At 50.4% G+C, this 23,454-nt stretch overlaps 3 protein-coding genes and 1 long non-coding RNA gene across 8 annotated transcripts in view; 2 read left to right on the top strand and 2 right to left on the bottom strand.

The window, feature by feature from the left end:
* The first annotated feature begins 52 nt into the window (after nucleotides 1-52).
* VARS2 (valyl-tRNA synthetase 2, mitochondrial) lies at nucleotides 53-11,546 on the top strand. Of its 4 annotated transcripts, XM_019419986.2 has the most exons (30): nucleotides 95-228; nucleotides 662-888; nucleotides 1,028-1,109; nucleotides 1,226-1,326; nucleotides 1,629-1,750; nucleotides 1,870-1,936; nucleotides 2,039-2,136; nucleotides 2,852-2,933; nucleotides 3,108-3,227; nucleotides 3,508-3,619; nucleotides 4,239-4,327; nucleotides 4,842-4,932; nucleotides 5,166-5,293; nucleotides 5,433-5,536; nucleotides 6,277-6,358; nucleotides 6,657-6,733; nucleotides 6,814-6,889; nucleotides 7,179-7,284; nucleotides 7,484-7,554; nucleotides 7,684-7,809; nucleotides 8,031-8,135; nucleotides 8,277-8,345; nucleotides 8,471-8,549; nucleotides 8,671-8,798; nucleotides 8,918-9,070; nucleotides 9,445-9,651; nucleotides 10,355-10,466; nucleotides 10,625-10,800; nucleotides 10,971-11,099; nucleotides 11,194-11,546. In XM_019419986.2, the coding sequence occupies exons 2-30, from the start codon at nucleotides 688-690 to the stop codon at nucleotides 11,287-11,289; spliced, it is 3,189 nt and encodes a 1,062-aa protein (XP_019275531.2). In that variant the 5' UTR covers nucleotides 95-228; nucleotides 662-687; the 3' UTR covers nucleotides 11,290-11,546. The 4 variants fall into 4 exon arrangements, with proteins under 4 accessions (XP_019275530.2, XP_019275531.2, XP_053761240.1 ...); XM_019419985.2 differs by lacking the exons at nucleotides 662-888; nucleotides 1,028-1,109; nucleotides 1,226-1,326 and having other exon boundaries at nucleotides 53-228; XM_053905265.1 differs by lacking the exons at nucleotides 95-228; nucleotides 1,028-1,109; nucleotides 1,226-1,326 and having other exon boundaries at nucleotides 263-888.
* On the bottom strand, nucleotides 10,019-15,843 carry SFTA2 (surfactant associated 2). 2 transcript variants are annotated; one of them, XM_019419992.2, is made up of 4 exons: nucleotides 15,548-15,843; nucleotides 15,219-15,307; nucleotides 14,146-14,243; nucleotides 10,019-10,494 (listed from the first exon to the last, which is right to left on the bottom strand). In XM_019419992.2, exons 1-4 carry the CDS (start codon nucleotides 15,606-15,608, stop codon nucleotides 10,446-10,448), a joined length of 297 nt encoding a protein of 98 aa, XP_019275537.1. In that variant the 5' UTR covers nucleotides 15,609-15,843; the 3' UTR covers nucleotides 10,019-10,445. The 2 variants fall into 2 exon arrangements, with proteins under 2 accessions (XP_019275537.1, XP_019275538.1); XM_019419993.2 differs by lacking the exons at nucleotides 10,019-10,494; nucleotides 14,146-14,243 and adding an exon at nucleotides 14,877-15,069 and having other exon boundaries at nucleotides 15,548-15,768.
* The window catches only part of LOC109249533 (class I histocompatibility antigen, Gogo-B*0101 alpha chain-like), a 283,631-nt gene continuing 271,849 nt past the window's right edge, over nucleotides 11,673-23,454 (bottom strand). Inside the window, exon 7 of the mRNA XM_053905277.1 lies at nucleotides 11,673-11,733. Coding sequence (XP_053761252.1) covers nucleotides 11,688-11,733 — 46 coding nt within the window. The 3' untranslated portion in view covers nucleotides 11,673-11,687. The remainder of the gene's footprint in view (nucleotides 11,734-23,454) is intronic.
* On the top strand, nucleotides 13,788-18,982 carry LOC109249526 (uncharacterized). The gene is made up of 3 exons (XR_002072614.2): nucleotides 13,788-14,486; nucleotides 17,326-17,443; nucleotides 18,083-18,982. It is a non-coding gene; the product is annotated as an uncharacterized LOC109249526 (long non-coding RNA).

Here is a 23,454-nt window from a genome sequence, read left to right as displayed (position 1 = left end):
GCTTTTCGTTTTTCCTCGGAGGACCTGCACCTTACAGCGCTGGCAGCCCACCTGACCGCCGGAAAGCGAATGGGCCCGAATAGGCTACAGCGCATGCGCCGGGCGTGGCCCCGCCTCCCTGCACCGCGCGGCTCGCGGGTCGCATTCCGGGGTCGGATTCGCTGGTTTCCCTCATCCTTCCATGCTGCGGCGGCTGCGGGGCACCCTGGGATAGCGGCGGCTCGCCGGGTGAGCGCGCGCTAGAGCGGTTTGGTCGGGGTGGGTGGCTCAGCGCTGTAGAGATCCACGCGCTGCGACGGGCAGGAAAGCCGGGCAGAGCAGGGCCGGGGGCAGTGGGGGCGGTGTTTGGGCAGGCCGAGATGGCAATGATGAGACTCTCTGCAGGCTCTCGGGCACCCTGATGTGGACAATCTCCCAGAATCCTTGAGTCCTTTCCCCGCCCCGTGCGGTTATTCACCGTCGCGTATACACAGGTTGAGGGCAACAAACTCCGACACCATGCACTCTAGTCCTAACGGGGGAAGCGTCGTGTGGGGGGGGGGGGGTAGGAGATAGAAAGCAGGCTAGTGCTAGTAAAAGGCAGGGAATAAGGAAGACGGTGTGACACCCCACGCCCACCCACCCACGTATCCTCCTAATGTGTTCTGTCTGTCTGGAACAGATCTTGGCCCTTTCCAAGCGCTCCTGATGCCTCATATGCCTCTGGGTTCTTTTCGATCACCACTCTGGGGGCTGAGGCCGTCACAGGTCTTCCCCAGGTCGTATCCCCTCTCTACCCAGTCAAAGCCCCATGGATCCTCCCTCTCCCGGAGAAACCATGAAGCCAAGAAGAAGCGCCAGCGAGAAAAGCAGGTGGCGCTGGAGGCTGGGGTAGCCCGGAAGAGCAAGGTTAGGGGTCAGATAGCTTGTTCTTGGTTTTTTGAGAAAACTTCGGAGGGGGCTGGAGGAGAGACTGGTTGGATTCCAGATGCCTGGGGTATACTGGAAATTGTATCCCTGCATCCCCACTTTTGGTCATTCTCTCCAGTCACCTGCAGAATCCAGTAAGTCCTGGACTCCTAAGGAGGTGGTGGTGTATGAAATTCCCACAGAACGCGGTGAAAAGAAAGGTAACTAGGGAACTTGAAGGTCTTTTCTCCCACATTTTTGTTGCCCATTTGGTCTGCTGAAATGCAGCCTGGGAACAAAGTTCAGGAGTTAGTGGAGCTCTCCTCTGCTGCTGCAGATGTCTCCCGGGTCCTGCCTCCTGCATACAGCCCTCGATATGTTGAGGCTGCCTGGTACTCTTGGTGGGTGCGAGAGGGCTTCTTCAAACCAGAATATCAGGTTAGTACCTGGAAGAGAGGGGTACTAAATGGTCCCCAGCACAGAATGGCCATTGAACTTGGGCACAGCTGAGTGTTAGTCTGGAGCTTACAGCTAGCCATATTGCAGAACCTGCTTAATAAAACAGAGAACTTGTCTTCTGCTCCTGGTGTCCAAAGCGTTTTCTTGGCAGGTTTTCCCCTTTCCTGTAATTTGCTGGACTATTTTTCCTGCAGTTCTTCCTGCCTCAGAGGCACCAGAGGGTGCTGTTCCCCCAGGTAACATCCAGTCGTCTTTTGCCCTTTGACTTTTCTGTTTTCTAGACCAAGCTGCCCCAGGCCACAGGAGAGACGTTTTCCATGTGTATCCCACCTCCCAATGTCACTGGCTCCCTACATATTGGACATGCACTGACAGTGGCCATACAGGATGCCCTGGTGCGCTGGTGAGAGGGGAATGGGGCTGCTTATGGTCTTGGAGGGGAAGGAGGAAGTGTGCTAGTGTGCAGGGAGTGAGAGTAAATATGGAGGCTCGGGGGTTCCCGTGAGGGTATTTGTTTTGCAGGCACCGGATGTGTGGGGATCAGGTGCTGTGGGTCCCAGGCTCAGATCATGCGGGAATTGCTACACAAGTATGAATTTTGCCACTTTTCCCTTTTCTTGGGTGAAGGAGAGTTGTTCTCCTTTTAAAATGACCTGATTCTCTGTTCATTTGCCTCCTTTTCTTACCGTAGGCTGTGGTGGAGAAGCAACTTTGGAAGGAGCAAGGAGTGAGGAGACATGAGCTGAGCCGGGAAGACTTCCTTAGGGAGGTGTGGAAGTGGAAGGAGGAGTGAGTACGGTGGGTGGAGTTTGCCCCCCCCACCTCCCCGCACATGGAGGGTTTGGGTCCTTGCTTCTCAGTCACTCTTCCTAACCTGATGGGCTCTTTGCATCCAGCCCTAAATTCCCTCAGAGAGGGAAGCCCTGGATTCCTTTAGCATTCAGTGGGGTCTCTAAGTGTTGTGAGTGTGTGTGTATTACATACTTGAAAATGCATGAATTTGTGTGTGTGGGTATATATGTATATTGTTTCTGCACTTACCCCATTTTTTCTAGCCTAGATTTCCTCGTCTCTTTTACTTACCTATCCCTACCTTCCATCTACTTGAAATTACCCTCATTCTTATAGGTGTCTGTTATCACAAACCATTTTCTCTGTAAAGCTTCTTTGGGTTTTTCCCAAATTGGCTGCCCCCTCCTCTGTTACTGCAGAACTTTATTTCCCTCCCTCCCTCCCTTCTTTCCTTCCTATTCTGTACCCAACATGGGTCTTGAACTCATGACCTTGAGATCAAGGGTCACATGCTTTACCAGCTGAGCCAGTCAGGCACCCCGGAACTTTATACTTCTTTTAATGCCATAGAAGACCCATACTGAGCTTGTGTGCGTGTCTCCATTAGCTTCTAGAGACTAAATCAATGCCATACATTGCTGGGAGTGTCACTGGGCCTGTACATAGTTGGTGCTCAGGACAAGTTTGCTGACAAAAATCTCTCTGGGCACAGGAAAGGTGGAGAGATCTGTGAGCAGCTCCAAGCTCTGGGGGCCTCCTTGGACTGGGACCGAGAGTGTTTCACTATGGATGCTGTGAGTGCTCCATGCCTTGATTCCTGTGGGTGTTGAGGAGGTGTCTAGAGATATGTGCAGGCAGGTGGGATGTTGTGTGTGTTGGGGGTAGTAGGGTGGGAATGCCTGGGTCTCTGAGTGGGGTGATGGGCTGAGAATGGGCTGTTAGATACGGACACTGAGATCATCCCCTAGGGCTCCTCAGTGGCCGTGACTGAAGCTTTTGTGCGACTCTATGAGGCAGGGTTGTTGTATCGGAACCAGCAGCTTGTCAACTGGTCCTGTGCTTTAAGATCAGCCATCTCGGATATCGAGGTGAGGCAGAGGAGGAGAAGCAGGTCTGTGAGAGCTCCTAGGGATGATGGAAATGCCTGTGTCAAGGGGGTGTTGTGAGAATTAAATGAGAATTCATGGAGGGGGTTCAGCACAATACCCAGTGTGGTGTAAGTGCTCGGTGAATATTTTTGAACTATGACTGAATTAGGGGAGGAGGAGGTGGCTCCTGAATCCTCTGAATGTCTTTAGTTGGGCCGCAGGGCAGGCTGGTGAGTGGAGGAGAGGCTGCTTTCCAGCCCTGCTGCTGTGACTCTTCCAGGTGGAGAGCCGGCCCCTGCCTGGCCGCACGGAACTTCGTCTGCCTGGCTGCCCCATCCCTGTGTCTTTTGGCCTCCTTGTTTCTGTGGCCTTCCCTGTGGATGGAGAACCTGGTAAGGGTAGTCCTCAGAGAGGTTGTCTGCTTATCATAACTGCTTTCTTGAGCACATGTGGGGTTGGTGGGAGGGAGCCCACCAGCCTGTTTCCTACATGGCCTGGGGGGAGGTGCATAGGGAACCTTGGTAGTGTTGGTGTTCTTGTAGGCATTTATTCTGGGTCTTCTGGGCCATGTAAGAAAAGTGCACATGGGCACTGCCCTTTGGAAGCTTGACCTAATTCTACAGGAGGCTGTTACCCCTTCTCTTTCTCAGAGAAAGAGAAGAAAGATTAGCTGGAATAGACAGAGGAAGTTTCTCAACGAGTGATTAGGGCACTGAGAACCCCCAGTATTCTCTAGCACCAAGTAAGGATTCTAGTTGCTTTTCTTAATGCTCTACCTGTTTGTTCCATGCAAGTTATGGAGAAATTCCTTAGCACCAGATATCCTCCTGGGCTTCTGGTCATAAGCTTACATGGAAACCCCAGGCTCCTAATTTCCTGTAGTTAAACCTGGGGGTCTGTTCAATCATGAGTGCTTCCTGTCCCCTCCCTTTTCTGGTTCTCCTAGCTTTAGTTACAGGAGTGAGGGGCCAGGGCAATGACCAGCATTAAGTGCTTGAATTTTGTCTTCAGACACAGAGATCATAGTAGGAACCACAAGGCCAGAGACATTGCCTGGAGATGTGGCTGTGGCTGTTCATCCTGATGACTCCCGATACACAGTAATACACATTGTGCTTTCTGCCAGCTGACTTTCCTACACATAGCTTTCTCTTTCCTTCCTGTTTGATGTTAACTCCTTTCCTTTGATTTCCTTTTCCTAAGACTTGTCTCGTTTCCACTCTCCAGTGTCTCTGACTCTGTGCCTTTCTTTTCTTGATGTCCTACTTAGTCTCTAGCTTAGCAGTTGACAAATTATTGCCTGTGGGCCAAACCCATCCTACTGCCTGTTTTTGTATATCCTCACTTGCATGTTTTATGTATTATCTGCAACTGAGTATTATTACCTAACTGCGCTGCATTGGCAAAGCAGAGTAAATTGCAGAGACCAAATTTGCCTTGTGGCCTGCAAAGCCTACAATAAACTCTGGCCCCATGAGAAAAAGTTTAGTGACCACTGCTTTAGCTCTTTACCTTCTGGTTTTCACCCTCTTATTCCCAGAGTTTTTTACATTCAGCCCAGACCTTTGCACCTCACACATGTGCCTGGCCTTGATCTCGCTCTCTTCCTTTCAGCATCTGCATGGGCGACAGCTTCGTCACCCCTTGACTGGGCAGCTTCTCCCCCTCGTCACAGACTCTGCTGTTCAGCCACACATGGGCACAGGTGGGTGGAGGCCATGGGAGGGAGAGCAGGCTGGGGATTCTGGAGGAGTGGGGAAGCATCAGGAAGAGGAAGAAAGGAAGGGAGGGAAAGCCTTTTCTGAGGTAGTCTCAGTGGGGAGTGGGACGAAAAGGAGGCATGGACAGAGAAGAGAAAAGAGAGATGGGGGTGTGGGCGACAACGAAATCTCTGGAAAAGGTCAGGGGTCAGTGTTCATGGTGGTTCTGTACCCCCAGGGGCGGTGAAGGTGACTCCAGCACATAGTCTTGCTGATGCTGAGCTGGGAGCCCGACATGGCTTGAGCCCTCTGAGTGTCATTGCAGAGGATGGAACCATGACTTCCCTCTGTGGGGATTGGCTACAGGTGGTACTGGCCTCAGTGTTACCCCATCCTTTGGAGCACCCTCTGCCTTTCCTCAGTCCTCCCTCTCACACTTTCCTCAATCCTTCCTCTCACACACACTTAGTGGCCTTTAACCTTTACTGTTGCCATTTTTCCCCAGGGTCTTCATCGATTTGTGGCCCGGGAAAAGATTATGTCTGCACTGAGGGAGCGGGGCGTGTTCCGGGGCCTTCAGAACCACCCTATGGTGCTTCCTATTTGCAGGTAACCCCATTTTAACCCTTTTACTTAGGACTTTTCTGGGAAGGGAGTGGATGAAGCTAATAGTGCAATAGGATGGACTCCATACCGCTTGCAAGGGAACAGAAGCTCTGTGTCAGTTTTTTTTTTTTTTTTTTTTTTTACATGTTTTTGGTTTATTTATTTTTTTGAGAGAGAGAGAGAGAGAGAGAGAGAGAGAAAGTGTGAGTGAGGAGGGGCAGAGAGAGAGGGAGACACAGAATCTGAAGCAGGCTCCAGGCTCTAAGCTGTCAGCACAGAGCCTGATGTGAGGCTCGAACTTAACATGATGATATCATGACCTGAGCCGAAGTTGGATGCTTAACCGACTGAGCCACCCAGGTGCCCCTGTATCAGTTTTTTTTTTTTAATTTTTTTATGTTTATTTATTTTTGAGAGAGAGAGAGAGAGAGAGAGAGAGAGAGAGAGAGAGAATGAGTGGGGGAGGGACAGGGGGAGACAGAGAGACACAGAATCTGAAACAGGCTCTGAGCTGTTAGCGCAGAGCCTGACACGGGGCTCTAACTCACTGACCATGAGATCATGACCTGAGCCCAAGTCAGATGCTCAATTGACTGAGCCACCCAGGTGCTCCTCCCCTGTGTCAGTTTTATTTGCTGCTGTATTCTCAGGTCTGAGGGTCTGGCATGTAGTAGGGTACTATGTCCCAGTGGGGAAAGGCACAGGGCCTGAGGAGCAGCAGACTCACCCTGCCTCTTTCTCAGCCGTTCTGGGGACGTGGTAGAATACCTACTGAAGAGCCAGTGGTTTGTCCGCTGCCGGGAGATGGGGGATCGAGCTGCCCAGGTAAGTCTGCAGGGTAAGGAAGGAATGGGAATTCCCTGAAAATTGGAATGAAAAAACAGAAGCTGGGGCCCTCCTGCCCCACAGACCTCTGGCCCTGGCATTTGAGAGGAGAGCTGTGGGGATGGAGGTAGGGAGGCCCAGAAAGGGCTGGCGCACATTCCAGTCAAACCCCAAATCTTCTCAGGAGCCTCTGGAGGTCTTTTATGAGTAATAGCACCACCTCAGAGGATACTTGTCTCATCTCAGGAGGGGTGCTGGTGTAGGAACGGAAGCACTATCTAAGGGCCTTTTTCTCCAGGCTGTGGAGTCAGGAGCTCTGGAGCTCAGTCCCTCCTTCCACCAGAAAAACTGGCAGCACTGGTTTTCCCACATTGGGTAAGGGTAAGGGGCTCTATGGAGGTGGGGTGGGGGGATGCCCTGGTTATGCTGAGAAATCACTGACGTCCTCTTGGCAGAGACTGGTGTATCTCCCGGCAGCTGTGGTGGGGCCATCAGATTCCCGCCTACCTGGTTGTAGAAGAGCAAACGAAGGTTGGTAGGAGGAAGGGGACGGGGAGGGCTGGGCACAGCGGAAAGAGAAATAGCCATAGCGCAAGCATCAGAGACTTTGAGCACCTGTCCCAACCCCCTGCCTTTCTAGAGCTTCATGGTCTTAGTCATGTAACCCACTGCAGGATCTGAGCGCCTGAGCGGGCACTTCTTCATCTCACTGCTGGAGGGGGTCGGCCATCCCTAGACCACATGGGAGGACACGAAAGTCGGTGATGTTTCACACTGGCAGAACTTCCTTGTTCTCCCCCACCCCTTACTTTTTCTGTAGGGTGACAGGGAGGACTGTTGGGTGGTTGGGAGGACAGAGGCCGAGGCCAGAAAAATAGCTTCAGAGCTGACAGGGAGACCAGCGGCAGAGCTGACCCTGCAGAGGGGTGAGTGTCTGTGTTGTGGAGGGCAGGGGAGAGCGTCTGGGCCTTTGAGGGGGCAGATACTGAGGTGGAGGAGGTGGGGTTAGGAAAGTTGGGAATGGGGCAGAGTGCCATGGTCTCTGTGGGTGGGGTTGGGCTGGAAAGGTACACAGTTGTGGGCTGGAGGTTCCAGTTGTCCCCCATTCCCTGTTCTGTTTCCCAGACCCTGATGTCCTGGACACATGGTTCTCTTCAGCTCTTTTCCCCTTTGCTGCCCTGGGCTGGCCCCAAGAGGTGAGGCGAGGTGAGGGGAGGAGAGTAAAGGTGGGGATGATGAAGTAGACACTTGGCCTTCCAGAGAGCCTCAAGGAGAGCTGCAAGAACAGAGCTTGGGCCTCTCACTGCTTATCTTTTTCCTCCTAGACCCCAGACCTCACTCGTTTCTACCCCCTGTCACTTTTGGAAACTGGTAGTGACCTTCTGTTCTTCTGGGTGGGCCGCATGGTCATGTTGGGGACCCAGCTCACAGGGCAGCTCCCCTTCAGCAAGGTAACAGCACTTCAGTGCTGAGCCCCTCTCATGGACTCCCCAGGCTTTGCTAAATCTTGTTCTCTGTTCTAGTCCCTAATGAAGTATTTTCTGTGGTCCCAATTCCTTTTTCCTGATTCTCTTCCTACCCTAACCCCTGTTGCATGGAGGCCAGAGATTCCCTGGGCACTTCCGAGGAAAGGCTCCCCTAGCCCCTCTGCTGACTCCCTCCATGTTCCCAGGTGCTTCTTCATTCCATGGTTCGGGACAGGCAGGGCCGGAAAATGAGCAAGTCCCTAGGGAATGTGTTGGACCCACGAGACATCATCAGTGGGGTGGAGCTGCAGGTCAGGATGAAATTTGGCAAGAGATGGGTTTGTGGGAGAGAAGAACGGAGCCTGTGGAGAGGACCCGGCTGGGAGGGAGAGTGGGTGGGGCCCTTGTAGCAGCAGAGTCTTTGACCAAGGCCAGTGAATTACCCATCTCAGGTGCTGCAGGAAAAGCTGAGGGATGGGAACTTGGACTCTACAGAGCTGGCGATCGCGGCTGCAGCACAGGTGAGTCACCAACGTCCACTTCATCTCAGCCTCTAGCTCGAGGCCTCTGGTTTTCTTTACAGCCCAGGTTTCTGGTCCTGCAGCTGCGTAGGCATCTGCCACTCCTCTTCTCCCTCTGGTTGTAGAGAAAGGACTTCCCTCATGGGATCCCTGAGTGTGGGACAGATGCCCTAAGATTCACCTTGTGCTCCCATGGGGCCTTAGGTAAGCCTGGGCAAGGGAGGGGTCGGGGCTGTAGGCACCCTTGTAGAGGGTGGGGCAGGGTCAAGGATTCCCTGTGCTGCTGCCACCCACATGTACACTCCCCCTCTTCCTATTCCTCTAGGGGGCGACTTGCACCTGTCTGTCTCCGAAGTCCTGAGTTCCCGGCATTTCTGCAACAAAATCTGGAATTCCCTGCGCTTTATCCTCAATGCCTTAGGGGAGAAATTTGTGCCCCAGCCTGCAGAAGAGGTAAGAGAGAGGCTTGGGAGGCAGAATCATCAGGTCTTTGGGGGCTGAAGATGGCATTTGGAGCGAAAGGACACAGGGGAGTTGAGTCGTCCCATCCTGAAGCCCTTTGCTGCCCGCAGCTTTCCCCTTCATCGCCCATGGATGCGTGGATCCTGAGCCGTCTTGCCCATACTGCCCGGGAGTGTGGGCGAGGCTTCCTTGCCCAAGAGCTCTCACTTGTCACCCATGCCCTGCACCACTTCTGGCTCCATAACCTCTGTGATGTCTACTTGGTGAGTAGACTGGGGTCATGGCGTGGCATTCCACTCCTGTTACCTGCTTCCTCTTCACCTTGAGATCCAATTCCCTGGCAAAGGGCTCTGCCTCTTTTTGATAGGCCGAGAACTCAGTGCTTTTCTTCTGAAACTGTGCAAACCACACTGACAATTTTATATACCTCCCCACACTCCTGAGAATCCCTGCCCTAGATTTCTACATCTCAGTTGCTCCAGAGTGTGTTCTGGGACAGCCGACGGGGTCCAAGATGCCCTGTGCTCCTGCCCATGTTCACCCACAGCATTCTTCACTGTCAGGGCAGTGAGTGTGTAGAGAAAGGACACAGATAATGGCCTGGGCCTGTTCCCTGACCCTCTGGCTCCCTCCCCAGGAGGCTGTGAAGCCGGTGCTGTTGCACTCGCCCCGTCCCCAAGGCCCCCCTCAGGTCCTGTTCTCCTGTGCTGACATCGGTCTCCGCCTCCTCGCCCCACTGATGCCCTTCCTGGCTGAAGAGCTCTGGCAGAGGCTGCCCCCCAGGCCTGGAGGTTCCTCTGCCCCTAGCATCTCTGTTGCCCCCTACCCCACTGCCTGCAGCTTGGTGAGTACGCATCCCTGATGTCTGGGTATGGGACCACTGGTGAAGGGCTGGGGAGCAGTCTTCTCAAAGGGTTTGCTGCTGTAGGGTCCTCAACAATCGTGATTTGTACTTTAGTGTAGAGTCTTTAGGAGGATGGGTTGTTCTCACAGGTCTGTGTTGGGGGCAGTATTAGCCCCATAGACAAGAGCAGGACTTTGTCCCTAGACTGACCATGCCTCAGTTCTCCATCTTTAAACCAGGGGTAGTAATAGTTAATAGCATGGTTGTGATGAGAACTAGATGAGAATTAATAGATGGTCCCCAAATTGCTGCAGTTTTAAGCTTTAATAATTTCAGAAGGAAAAATACTACAGACTCACCCAAAAAATAATTTTAAAGTTTAATTATTTAAATTTCTTTATGCTTATTTGGTTTTGTGAGTTTTGAATGATACGGTTTAAATTCCAACTTACTTTTGGTTGTTTGGTATATTTGACCAGAACAATTAACAGACATCAACACAAACATCAACTAAGACGTCCTTAGATGGTACCCCAGGTTTTGCTGGGTTCTGTTCCTTGAGGTGGTGAATTTTGTGTGTGGTGGAGAGGAGAGAGTATGTTGCCCTTAGCAGATCAGGGTGGTCAGGTGGAGAGTAGAGCCAGGAGAGCTGATATCAAGTCTCCCAGGGGCCTGCTTATCAGCTCTGGGTCTTCATCTCCAGGAACACTGGCACCAGCCTGAGCTGGAACAGCGCTTCTCCCGGGTCCAAGAGGCCGTGCAGGCACTGAGGGCTCTCCGAGCCATGTACCAGCTCACAAAGGCCCGGCCCCGAGGTGAGATGGGTCCTGGGCTCCTGAGTCCCTGCAGAAAGAAGGGGTTGGTGGAGGAGTGGGGAGAGCCTGGAGGGCAGAGCCCAGAGTTAGGAGGTGCAGGATGGGAAAGGAAGCAGGATCTCATGCTTTGACACTGACGGTTTCCCTTTCCTCCTCAGTGCTGTTGCAGAGCTCAGAGCCTGAAGAGCAAGGCCTCTTCGAGGCCTTTCTGGAACCTCTAGGCACCCTGGGCCACTGTGGGGCTGTGGGCTTCTTACCCCCAGGTGTACTGGCTCCCTCTGGCTGGGCCCAGGCTCCACTCAATGATACCATTCAGGTGTACATGGAGCTGCAGGTGCCTAGAGGAGATTGGAGGGGGAAGGGAGGGATTGAAAGGATGTTGGGAGGAGGGCAAATGGTGGGTTCTGTAAAAGTGAGAAGGGCTCCTGAGAATGGGGTGGAGACAGGTACTGGACAGGCCGCAGATGGTACAAAGAAGGCTGAGCCTTCTCTGTTCTTCCACAGGGGCTTGTGGACCCCCAGACCCATCTATCTCTGCTAGCTGCCCGAAGACACAAGTTGCAAAAGCAGCTTGATGGCCTCATGGCCTGGACCCCATCAGAGCGGGAGACGGAGACTAAAAGGCAGCAGAGGGTGAGGCTGGAGGAAGCCTGATTCTCTGTGGGAATGTGGGCTGGAGGGGATGGGCCTTATATCTGGATCCTCACCTGCTTCTCTTCTCGGCTAGCTTTCTTCCCTCGAGTTGGAATTGTCGAAGCTGGACAAGGCGGCCTCTCACCTCCGGCAGCTGATGGATGCATGTCCTAACCCCAGAGAGCTCTGAGCTCCAGCTCACTATATGGTGGTTTTCTTCTCTTCCTGATCTGCCTTTGAGGACAGACAGAATCTAGCAGCTGTCAAGCATGATGGAGATTCTGAGACCTTGTGGCTCACTTCCCATATTTCGTAAATAAGGAAACCGATTGGTTTGGTCAGTGTCACTGGGTGTCCTCAAGATGCTCACATTCCTGCCCAGCCTCCCTCTTATGCAGTCCTACCTGGAAGTTTAGGAATGAGATAAACTTGGTCTTTTTATTCCTCTTTCTCCTAGTGGTGACTTTCTTGCCTTTCAATTGTTCCCTGAGGCTTTGGTCTAGGAAAAGAGGGGGGCTGCCTCTTACTCTGGGGCTAAGCCTGGGGCTCTGGGCTGCAGTGGGAGTGTCCATGCTGGCGGTGTCTGCCTTATTGGAAGAAAGAGGAGCTTCCTGGTAAGGCCTGGGTACTGTGACTTGGGTTCCACCTACTTCTTGGAATTACTGACAGTGTCCTGGCTCCTGCAGGCCATTTCTCCTCACCAAATGGAAGGTACCCCGCTCCTTGGCTTTATCCTGGGGTGGGGTGTGCTAAGAGGAGCAGGTATTTCCTCTGGGCCCGAGGGGCTGCAAGGCACGCTGGGGCTTGAATGCTGCCCCTGTTCTGTGTACCTGATACCAGACTGCCAGGGACATCTTGACCAACCTCCGACAGATGTACATCCCCACAGATGCAGACACCCACTGATCCACCCTAAACACCTTGTGTCATCTCCGTGGAATTCAGGGACCTGCCTCTTACATGCCCAAGTTATATTCTGTCTAGCAGCTCTGAGGCTATTACTTATGGTAGGCCTATCATGGTCTGTAGCTTCCGTGGTGCATTTAATCCTCCTGAGAACCTTAGGAGGTGGGTGTTGGCTCCATTTTGGAAATGAAGAAATGTGCTCGGAGAATAAAAGTAACTTGTCCAAAGTATCAACTGGGATTCAACCCAGTACATAGGTGCAGGTTCATTTTGGCTGCTCTAACCAAGCATCAAATATAATGGTGGGTTAGGCAAGGTGGACATTTCTTTTGCTGAGCAGAGGCAGTTCAGAGTTCTGTAATAAAGGAGGCCCACACCCCATTTAATCTTATTTCCTGCCATTCTGATACACTGTTTCCAACTCTAGGTCTAAGATCTGCTCCACCCTACCCCCACCCCCATCCTACCCAGAGAGAGGAGGGAGAGGAGGGGTTGGGCAGCTTCCTTTCTGTCTTCCCCCAGTTCAAATATTTCTATATGCTGGGAACTATTCTGGACCCTTGGATTCATCAATGACTGAAACAAAGGTCTTTGTTTACTTTAATTCTAGCAAGGAGAGTCAAAAAGAACACATGTAAATAAAGTAAACTATACACTATGTCTGAGAGTCATAAACACTATGGGGAAAAAAGGGTAGAATAAGGCAATGTGGAAAGGGACAGATTGTAGTATTAAATAGGGGGTCAGGGTAGAACTCACTATGAAAGTGAGATTTAAGCAAGGACTTGTAGGAGGTGCAGGAATTATCCAAGTGGATGCCTGGGAGAAGAGTGTTCCAGATAGAGGGAAGAGCCAGAGCAAAACTAAGATGGGAGCATATCCTGAGTGCTCAAAGAGCAGCAAGGAGGCCAGTGTTGGGGGGAAGAGTAGGAGATAAAGTCCATTGTGGGGTAGGGAGTCAGGAAAGCTCAAGGCAGATCATCTAGGGCTGTGCTGTCCAAAATGGTTGCCATTTAACGAATTCAAAATTAAGTACAACTAAACATTCCGTTCCATAGTCACACTAGCTACATTTCAAGTGTTTGATAGCCACATGTGGCTAGTGGCTACCATATTGGTCAGTGTAGGTTCTAAAACATTTCCATCATGGAAAGTTTATTGGAAAGCACTGGTCTACGACCTGTAGGCTACTGGAAGGACTTTGTTTTCTTCCCTCAAATAAAAGTGCCTCTCCTTTCAGAGATGTCATCAGGAAGTTGTATACTGCCTTTCTCCTTGCAGCTGTTGCCATTCCTAGCTGACAGGCTGGGAAATATGATGAGCTGTGTGCTAAGCTAAATGTAAGTGAGCCATGTGCTCAGCTAGAATTTATGTGATTACCCAAAAAGAGAAGAACGGCAATTAGGTGTGTTCAATCCCAAAGCATTCTTTTCCCTGTACTGCTCTGTCGAGTCTTGGAAGAGAGTTTTTTTGAGGAAAGAATCTGGAAATCACAGCCTGGTGATCCCAGGCCCTGAGATGTAGGAATCAGGTTGAGAGGCAGTTAGCTGTTTGCTCCTTGGAAATCCAGACATCCAGTTCCCCAACTTGGGTAGGGCCTACACACCTGACCCATGAGTGTCACCTGCACCTAGTGCAGGCAAAGAACAAGTCATGGAACACTGGGGCCCTTTTTAGCTCCCAGCTACCTCTCTTCCAGGTTGCTGATCCCAGGATAGTTGTAAAGGAAAATAGAGGAATTTTGTTTTGGAAGTTTTTCGTTTCATTTCCCACTTGCAATTCCCCCCTCATCTTCAGGGATGCTCTATTTGGAGCCGTTGCCTTCTCCTCCCTCCAAGGAAGTCAGCCTCTAATTTCCCATGGTGGTGATACTGGGTAGGTGGGGAGTATGGTAGGTAGGGGAGAGGACTGTGGAGAACAGGAAACAGTCACATCAATACCCCCAAATGGTCAAGTTTGAGCTGCATGATTGCATTTTGAGAAAGCTGGTAAGAAGTCAAGATCATCTTGGGTGAGGAGACAGAGGAGTGCCTGCCTCAAGAAAATCAGAAGGAAGACCTTGGACCCTTGAGGGGACTAGGACTTCTATGTCAGGACCATGGTTGAATTTTAACAATCCCTACTACTCATGCTCACTTACCTGCCCATGTACCCTACGTAGCTTCTCCATGTAATGCTCACAACAGTCCAAGCATCAGGTACTATCATTCCCACTTTGCAGGTGAAGAAATGGAGGCTCTGAGAGATAAGAAATTTACCCAGGACTCAAGCGTGGGCCTGTGGAACTGTATGTCCTCACAGCCAGCACAAGCTCTGCTAGCACCCACCCTCCCCACCACTCACACCTGGCTGGCCGGATATCCTCTCACAGGTGGAACCTCTCATCTATCGCTGGAGCTGCCTCCCAAGCAAAGAAGGAAGAAATGAAAATCTTGCTTAAGTCAAGGCATTTGTCTGGTGTCCACTGCTAATGGACCTAAAGTGAGTGATACCCTCTGTAAGCCTCAGTGTTCATCTGTAAAATTGGACAGTGACACTTATTCTACATTCAAGATCACTGCAAGCATTGAAATGGGAAAGCATCAAGTCTGGAACAAAGTAGGAATTCAGTACATTTCTTGCCTTTATTCCTAGGTATTCTGAAGATCTCAGCTTGAAGTGTGTGTTCACGCACATGCATATATAAGTGTGGTGCGTGGGTCCTCAAACAGTTAACTTCCCAGATTCTTTCTAGGCCTTTCACACTGGTGTTGAGAGAGAGGGTGTCCATCCCGGAACCCCTCTGCTTAATAAGGGGGAGAGTCAGAGAGTTTGGTGTCCAATTCCATTTTCCTGCCAGCCCTCTGTTCACAAACCCACAAAGGCAAGTCATTGAATTCATCATATTTACTGCCACTCGGCAGGGTTTAGGGCATCTTTCCTGTACCTTGGTGGTCAAATGCCTGGGCCAAGGGAGGACACAAGGTTTTGACTGTTCTCAGACTTTGCAGATGGCACGGTGTGGGGATCCTGCTTGATGGAGGGTGACATTGGTCCCAGGTGGGAGGTGGAGGAGGAAGCAGAGCTGGGGAAGAGAAAGGGTTAGAGGGAAGGGTGTAAGATGGCTCTCACTCACCCCTTGGAGATGGCCAGACCCCAGCAGAGAGGCCCACACTGACTCAGAAACACACTCAAAGTTCACACAGCCTCACCTTTCCCCTCCCAAAGAACTACCTTTTCGAGCAATTCCAGGAAGCTGGAATCATAGGAGAAATTTGCTAGAAGGGAGTCCTTCAGCTTCAGCTGCAAAATCATTCTTGGCCCTAGGGATCAAAAAATACAGCTTAGTGTCCCAATTATTAGGGCTATATTCCTTCAGAGATGTGGGCACCCCTGCCTCCCCCACCCCAAGTTGCTCTTCCCTGACAATGCCCTTCAGGACCCACTCGATGCAGGGGTTCAGCCCCAGACCTCTGGAAGCTCAGGACTGGATGCCTCTCTTACTCCCCTCTTTGGCCTCTTCCTGCTATGAGCACCCAGGCATCAAGCCCTCCAGCCCTCACCTGTTCCCTGTGAGCTGCTCAGGAGTGTCAGGAAGAGGAAGAAGGGCAGCCTGGCCCCCATTGTGGCCACCTCACTTCTTGCTTCTCTGATGGACAGAAGAGATGTCTGAAGCCTCAGCTGGCTTCTCCTTACCAGGCCTGCCTTTCTATACTCCACTCAATCCTTAGCATAAGTGTTTGGGGGGGAAATGGGAGAGGGAAGCTGGGTAACTGGATTTTCTAGTTCTCCCAGTATGGCTTTGAGGACCCAGAAGAGGGCCATTCACTGGGCTGTTGGGGAAAATAGAAGGTGGTCCCCTTTCCTCAATCCTGTGCCCCACCCCTTCCCTATGTCTGGAGGCTTTGATGGGGATGGTGCCCAGTTCTACAGAGAGGGAAGTTAAGGAGGTGTCCCTCCTGCAGGTGTCTGGGCCCCACCTAAGCCTGGGCCTCTACTTGTTCTTTAGGGATTAATTATTAACTGCAATTAATTTCCATCATTCATGCCACCAAAGGGCTCAGGAATGTGGGCCCAAAAGGGAGGGGTAGATTACACCAAGTTTCTTCCCAAACCCAGGTATCCTACTCCCCCAGGCACACTGGCTTTCTGTGAGAAATCTGGGTAAAGGGGGGACTTTCATCCTTGAATGTTTTGTATTAGTTGTTCTAAAACATCCTATATACTCAGGTGGAGACATGAGTTTCATCAAATTCTCTCCCACCCCCTGCCTTATGCACTCATCCTTACACACAGGCACTCCAAAAGGCAAAAACAAGGACAGATGTATAGAGAATGTTTGGAGCCCATCTAGTTTACCACCTTTCATTACAAATTAGCAGACCAACGCCCAGAGAGGGCATATGACCATTAAGGCCACACAGCAAGCCAATAGCAGAGAGATTAGAAACCATCCCAGACACAGGGACAAGCTCAACAGATTGACACACTAGTCACATAAGCCCCCTGGAACACACAAAAGCACATGCCCTTTGTCTTCCTATTTGCTTTCGTATGTATTATTTCCCTTCTCCCTTAGAAACCAGTGGGCCCAAGCACAGAGGGATGGAAGCAGTGAGAGCAATGGGCCGAGTCAGGGAGAGAAGCCAAAAGCAAAAGCAAAAGACATTCAGGTTTGGACATCCAAGGGCTCCCAGGCTTCTGTGGGAGAGCAGAAAGATAAGAATGGGAAGAATAAGTGGAAGAAAGATGAGCAGGCACAGGAGGTATGAGAAAGGGTAGAAAGCAGGAGCATAGAGAGATGCTTTGGGCATCTGAGTCTTCTTAAGAGGAGAGCAGAGGCACCCTTATGTCTTTCCTAGCTGGTGCCCCCAACTCTTCCTACATAGTCATGCTAGGAACATTAGAACCACTATTTCCTTTAATGCTTGTAATGACCCATTGAAGTAGGTAGTAGATCACCCCATTTTAGGGATGAAGAAACTAAGACTTAGGTCACATGACTTGCTTGAGATTGCACAGGTTGGGAGTAGTGGATTCAGAACAGTCTGGCTTCAGAGCTAGGTTCTGAACCTCTGCATTGCACTGTTCTTGAACATGATTCATGTCTTCCTTGGTGCTCCTTTTCTCCCTTGGCCCTTCTCTGCCAAAAGAATGGAAAACTTTGTGGGCTCCAGTCAGCTAGGTGAGAGATGGCTCAGGTGTTTACCCTGCCCTGAGGTCTCCCAAGGGTCAGATGCAAGCCCCAGGCCTTGCCATTCTACACCTTCATCCAGCTCCCAAATTCTCTTTCCCCAGGGACCTGTGTATCTAGCCTCACCCCCAATGGTTGTGCTTCTAGGAGGAAGAAGACCTTGGGATTGGACACCTGGGCCTCCTCCCTTTGAGAAAGGTCTGAGCTAGAGATGGACTTGGGCCTGAAAGATTGGTCCCAAGTCTGGGAAGAGCCTGAGAGCCAGGTAGGGGAATCCTCAGCCTCTCACTCGCTCTCCCCCACTCCCCGATGTTTCCTGGGATCAGGTTGGGAGAGGTCAATCCCTTGGGGACAGCTTGGTGACCTCTCCCTGGAGATGGAGATCCTGGGTTGGTGGAAATACTAACATACCTGGCTCTCCTGAGACTTATAACAGCCTCAGAGCCTTTATTTATTTTTTTTAATTTTAATTGTATTTTTTAATTTGAGAGGAGGGGAGAGGGACAGTGGGAGAGAGAGACAGAGAGAGATAGAGACAGAGAGAGAGAGAGAGAGAGAGATAGAGAGAGAGAGAGAGAGAGAGAGAGAGAATCTGAAGCAGGCTCCACATTTAAGTGGAGAGGTTGATCCCACGATCCTGGAACCATGACCTGAGCCAAAATCAAGAGTCGGATGCTCAACTCACTGAGCACCTCAGGTGATGCAAGCCTCAGAGCCTTTAAAGAGCAGGGGAAATAGATCTGGAAAGGCACACACCATCAGGCACGATGGACGCACCTGGGTGCTATTCCTGGGCCTGCAGGAACACCAACCTCTGAAAAGGGTTGTTGGAGTAAAGAGGTGGGCTTTGGAGTTGGCCAACTCTTCTAACCCCATCATTTCATTTTTCTTCTTCCAACAATAGCACAGCTGACCTCATCGGGAAACAGCATCTGGAGGCATACTGACAACCTCTGAGAGTCCCTCAGGTTCTGGAGATACCTCTGTCAGTCTCCCCACCGTCTCTGCCAGTCTCCTATTTCTGAGGATATCTCTCTGTTGGTCTCCCCACTGTCTCTGCTGGTATCCCTACCATCTCTGCCAATCTCCCTACCATCTCTGAGAAGATCTCTGTCAGTCTCCCCACCATGTCTACCAGTCTCCTCACTGTCTCTGGGTAGAACTCTGCCGATCTCTGCACGTTCTTTGCAAGTTTCTCAACAGTTTCTTCACCTTCTGGGAGTTTTCCAAGTAGTTCTCAGATTTCAGCTACAACCATTTCTTGGAGTACTACAGTAACATTCTCGGTGTTGCTAGGTGATATTTCTATTTCTCAATCTATCTCTAGAGGGCTTTTTAGCTTGGCCTGTGGCTCTGGGTGGGGGCTTCCTATGCTCAGCCACGTGTAAGTCAACAGTTCCCCAAAATCTCATTGAAGCAGTGCCCTGGGCTTGGTGGCTATACAAAGCACCCCCTCCAACCCCACCCCTGCTTTTCAATTCATAAACTTTTTCTCTTGTAGTTAGTGTCTTTTGTATCCTACCTAAGACTTTTTTTTTTGCCTACTTTAAAGTCATAAACATATTCTCTTATGCATGCTTCTGGAAGCTTTCTTATTTGGGCTTTGAAATTTAAGCCTATGATTTGTCTTCGATTAATTTCTGTGTATGGAGTAAGGTAGAGGTCGGTTCATTTTCTCCCTGTATGGATAACCAGTTGCCTCAGAGCCATTTATTTCAAAGACCTTCCCTCTTTGCCCACCATTGAGTTGTGTGAGTATCTTTATCAAAAGGCCGGTGAGCATATACATGTGGGTCTATTTCTGGACTCTATTCTGTTCCTCTTTTTTTTTTTTTAAGTTAATTTTTTTCTTTTGAGAGAGAGGAAGAGTGTGGGAGTTTACATGTGCACATGAGTGGGGGAGAGGCAGAGAGAGAGAGAGAGAGAGAGAGAGAGAGAGAGAGAGAGAATCCCAAGAAGGCTCTTTGCTGTCAGCGCAGAGCCTGATGTGGGGCTCAAACCCACAAACTGTGAGATCATGACCTGAGCTGAAACCAAGAGTTGGACACTTAACTCCACTTAACTGAGCCACCCAGGTGCCCCTATTCTGTTCTTCTGTGTCTATTTTTAGGTCAGTGCCACAGTACTTAATGACCTCAGCTTTGTAGCAAGTTTCAAGATCTGGTAGTTTAAGTCTTCTACTTTTGTTTTGTTTTGAGATTTCTCAGCCATTCTCAGTCTTCATTTTCATAGAATTAGCTCATCGATTTATACCAACAACTCGCTAGGATTTTTTTTAAATTTTTTTTTCAATGTTTATTTTTGAGAGAGAGAGAGACAGAGCGTGAGCAGAGGAAGGGCAGAGAGAGAGAGGGAGAAACAGAATCTGAAGCAGGCTCTAGGCTCTGAGCTGTCAGGACAGAGCGAAATGCAGGACTCAAACTCAGGAACAACGAGATCATGACCTGAGCAGATTTTTGACGCTGAACAAACTGAGCCACCCAGGTGCCCCTATAAGTCGCTAGGATTTTGATTGAGGGAACACTGAATGTAATTTCTGCTTCTGCTCTCACTTCTGATCTCTTCTGGCCATTTTTTCTCTCTTCCCTTCTAGGATCTGCCTCAGATCTCCCTCACGACAGCCCCTGGAACGGCTCCCATTGGGTCTGGCCTTCCACATAGCTAGCACGGCTGTCTCAGGAGGCTCCACCCCCATAATGGCTGGAGTGGCCACCACATGCCCCGAGCCCAGAATCCTGACCAGTAAGGTGCTCTTATTTGCATTGGGCCATTTACCAGTAAAGATGATGGTTGGGCCCATTCTCTCTTACTCTTCTGCAGCCAGCTCTGGCTCCTGGAGGGGAGTACAGGCATTCATTAGTGCCTGATTTCAACTGTGTTTTGAGTATGTCTGACGATGTTTCCAGTTCTTAACGGGGTTTCAGTGCTCCCTTGAGCTTCTGGTCACACCAGTAGCCAGATGTCTGTTACCTGATTGCTTCCTTGAAAAGTTTTCAACTTCCTTTCTCATGGCTTTGATCTTTCTGGTGTAAGAAACATCCCCTCCAAGGATCCTGTTCCCCTTCCTCCCTCTTTTTCCTTCTCCTCTCCCTTCCATTCCCAGCAGGGATGGCATGGGCAGCATCCCCCACCAACCCCACTCCCCAGTAGCTAAAGGCAGGGAATTAAGGGAGGAAAGACAGGGGAGCAGGCTCAGGCCACTTTCCCAGTGGGAAAGACTGGGGTTCAGAAGGAGAGAGGCCCACCTGGGCATCCTCATAGTAGAGACATTGCAGAGTGAGATATATATGACAACAGAGTTGGAGATATGGAGGAAGGTTCAGAAAGATGGAAAGATGTGGATGTCAGTGATGTGGATGTCAGTACCTGTCAGTGACCAAGCAGGGATGGGGAGTTGGGGCCACCAAAAGAGAGAATGGGGAGTGCTGGAGGCTGACCAGCTCAGGGAGACACTAAATTCAGCTCTATCCAGGCAGTGAAGACTGTGTGGAGTCACAGTAGCCTGGGTATTGAATCCTAGCTCCACTAATATAGCTGTGTGATCTTGTGCAAATTACTTAACCTCTCTGTGTCCAGATTTCTCATTAATAATAACTAATACTTAAATAGCACTTATTATGTGCCAGAGGCTGTACATACATACCTATGTACCTGTGATATAGATAATATTATTACCCCTCATTTTATAGATGAGTGCTGGATAAAATGAGAATGATAGGTCAAAAGGCTGTTGGAGAATGAAATGAGCTATACATGTAAAGCCCTTAGCTGCTTGGCATTAATGCTCAATATTCCCCTTATTCATCATTACTATCATTTCACTTGAAGAGGGATGCTGAGAACCTGAGTTGTCAAGGAGAGGGAGCAGCCCATGGGGAGAGCTGAGGGCTGGGAAGCACATTCCTGGGGCCCTCAGTTGATCCACCCTCTCCATGGTCTCTCAGGCCTGCCACTTCTGGAAGGAGATGAGTGTGGAGTGTGGTAGTGGCTCTGTGACCCCTTATGACTGCCACCATAGGGACACCAACCACTACCCTGTCAAATGAAGGGGTGGGGCCGGGATGGTAGAGTATCCCTCTCCCTTCAACCTTCCTTCTTCCTCTCCAAAACAGACTCATTCTCAGACTCAACCTTCCCATTCAGTTAGCTGGGACCATTTCCTGCGGGTGGATTCCTGGGGCCACCAGCCCATCCAGGTCTCCTTCACCAACAGTATAAGGGGATCAGTCACCAAGTAGGAGGCTGAGGTTCTGGTCTGGGTCCTGCCACCAGCCTGCCATTTGGACCTAACTTCTCTGAAGCAGTTTTCTCATCTGCAGAAGGAAGGACCAGGGCTAGCTGGTCTCCAGGGGTCTTCTAGCCTTCATGAAGTCTAGGTCTGGGCAGTTGGAACCTTTGTCCTTCACCCTTTCTTCCCATTCCCACCCTCTTCCTTAGAGAGCCTCATTAGCTAGGGACACTTTGGACATCCCATGTGCAGGATGGGGAAGCTCTCCCTTCACAGCTCCTTCCATATGGAGCCCCTTTGGGCTGGCTCCTGGCCCTCCCAACACCTCCAGTCCTCTCACTTTGAGACAGGCGAGGAGTCCTGCTCTGTGATGCCTCCTTAGACCACTCTGAGTGGATGAAAGACACAATTCTTGCTAAATAAAACACCACCCCCTCCACTTGTCTCCTAGTCATTGTGTATTTGTCAAAGCACATGTGCTTTGCCATTATGCAGTTACCGACCAAGTCTGGTCTCCTGCTTACCAGGTGTGTGACCTTGGGCAAGTCACTTCCCTAATCTGAGACTGTTTATTCTCATCGGTAAAATGAAGCTAACATTGCTAATCTCATAGGTTATAAGAAGGTAAGGTGTTTAGCATATTCTTTGGTACATAGAAATGCTCAAACGTTAGAAATTAGTAGGATTATTTTGTGACTAACCCCTCAGCCTCTAACTCAGACACAACAACCTCTACTCACACTAAGAGATCAACCTGAGCCTCTACTTACCCCCTAGTTTCTCTAACCCAGATGCATGGGTCCTCTGGAGGAAGTTGTGGCTAAAAGAGAAGGGCGGATGTTTATTTATGCAACTAAAGCGGAGATTGTGAATCTCAGCACCATTGACATGTTGGGCTGGAGAGTTCTTTGTTGCGGGTTGGGGGCTGTCCTGCGCATTATGTATTATGTTGAATAGTACCTCTGGCCTCTATCCACTAGAGGCTAGTGACACCCCCTCCAAGTTGTGACAAGAATATCTCTAGGGACACCTGGGTGGCTCAGTTGGCTGAGCGTCCGACTCTTGATTTTGGCTCAGGTCATGATCCCAGGGTTGTGGGATCAAGCCCCATGTCAGGCTCCACACTTAGCATGGAGCCTTCTTGAGATATTCTCTCTCTCTCTCTCTCTCTCTCTCTCTCTCTCTCTCTCTTTCACTCTGTTCCTCTCACTTACTCCCACTCTCTCTCTCTAAAATAAAATTAAAAAACAAACAAAAAAAGAATATCTTCAGACTTTCCCAAATGTTTGCTGGCAGAGCAAAACTGTCCCTCTCTGTTGAGAACCACTCTCCTAGAGGCCTAGGTTCCTGGGGGAAAGGGTGGGACTGGGGACTAATGGAAAAGGGAGTTGTTAGTCACTCTGGGTCCAGATGGAGCTACAGGGGAAGGCCTGCTGCTTCCTTAGTTCCTCCATCTTTCAGGGTGCGTTGCCAGGGAGGCAGGCCACCCAGTTCTGAGTAATCAGTCTTTGGCCTGACTCCATGGAGCCTCATTAATTTCCCATTAATTACATTAATGAGAAGTTGGCCTGTTCTCTTCTCACTCATTCCAGCCCTGCCTAGGGCTTAGGGACAAGTCACACCAAGTAATGAGAACAATTCATATGTTCTCCCAAAGTGTCTCTCTGGTCCTCCCATGAGCCCCACTGCCCTGAGCCCCTGGCTTCTTGACCTTTAGATCTTGACCCTCTCCACTCCTTCTGCCTGCTCCACTTCCCCCAGAAAGGCAGCAGATGGTCCAGACACCCACTCTATATAGCCGAGTAGTAAGTGCTTACTGATTGTCTACTGTGTGCCAGGCACTATCTCAGGTGACGGGGAAAGCAGCAGTGGTCAAGACAAAGACCTTGCCTGCAGGGTGCTTACTTTCCATGAGAGGAGACACACTGTGAACAAATCAAGTGAGCCATAAAGAGGTGGTGACTTGGACACCTGGACCCATGACTTTCTCTCTCCTTGGCCCCAGTAGTCTGTCCCCCACAACTCCAGACCCAGGTACTGTCACTTGG

The sequence above is a fragment of the Panthera pardus genome, unplaced genomic scaffold, assembly GCF_024362965.1.
Source record: "Panthera pardus isolate Hobbes unplaced genomic scaffold, ASM2436296v1 HiC_scaffold_17, whole genome shotgun sequence".
Taxonomy (NCBI): Eukaryota; Metazoa; Chordata; class Mammalia; order Carnivora; family Felidae; genus Panthera; species Panthera pardus.
The sequence above is the reverse complement of the archived record's forward strand: the minus strand, read 5'-3'. Positions and strand labels throughout refer to the sequence as shown.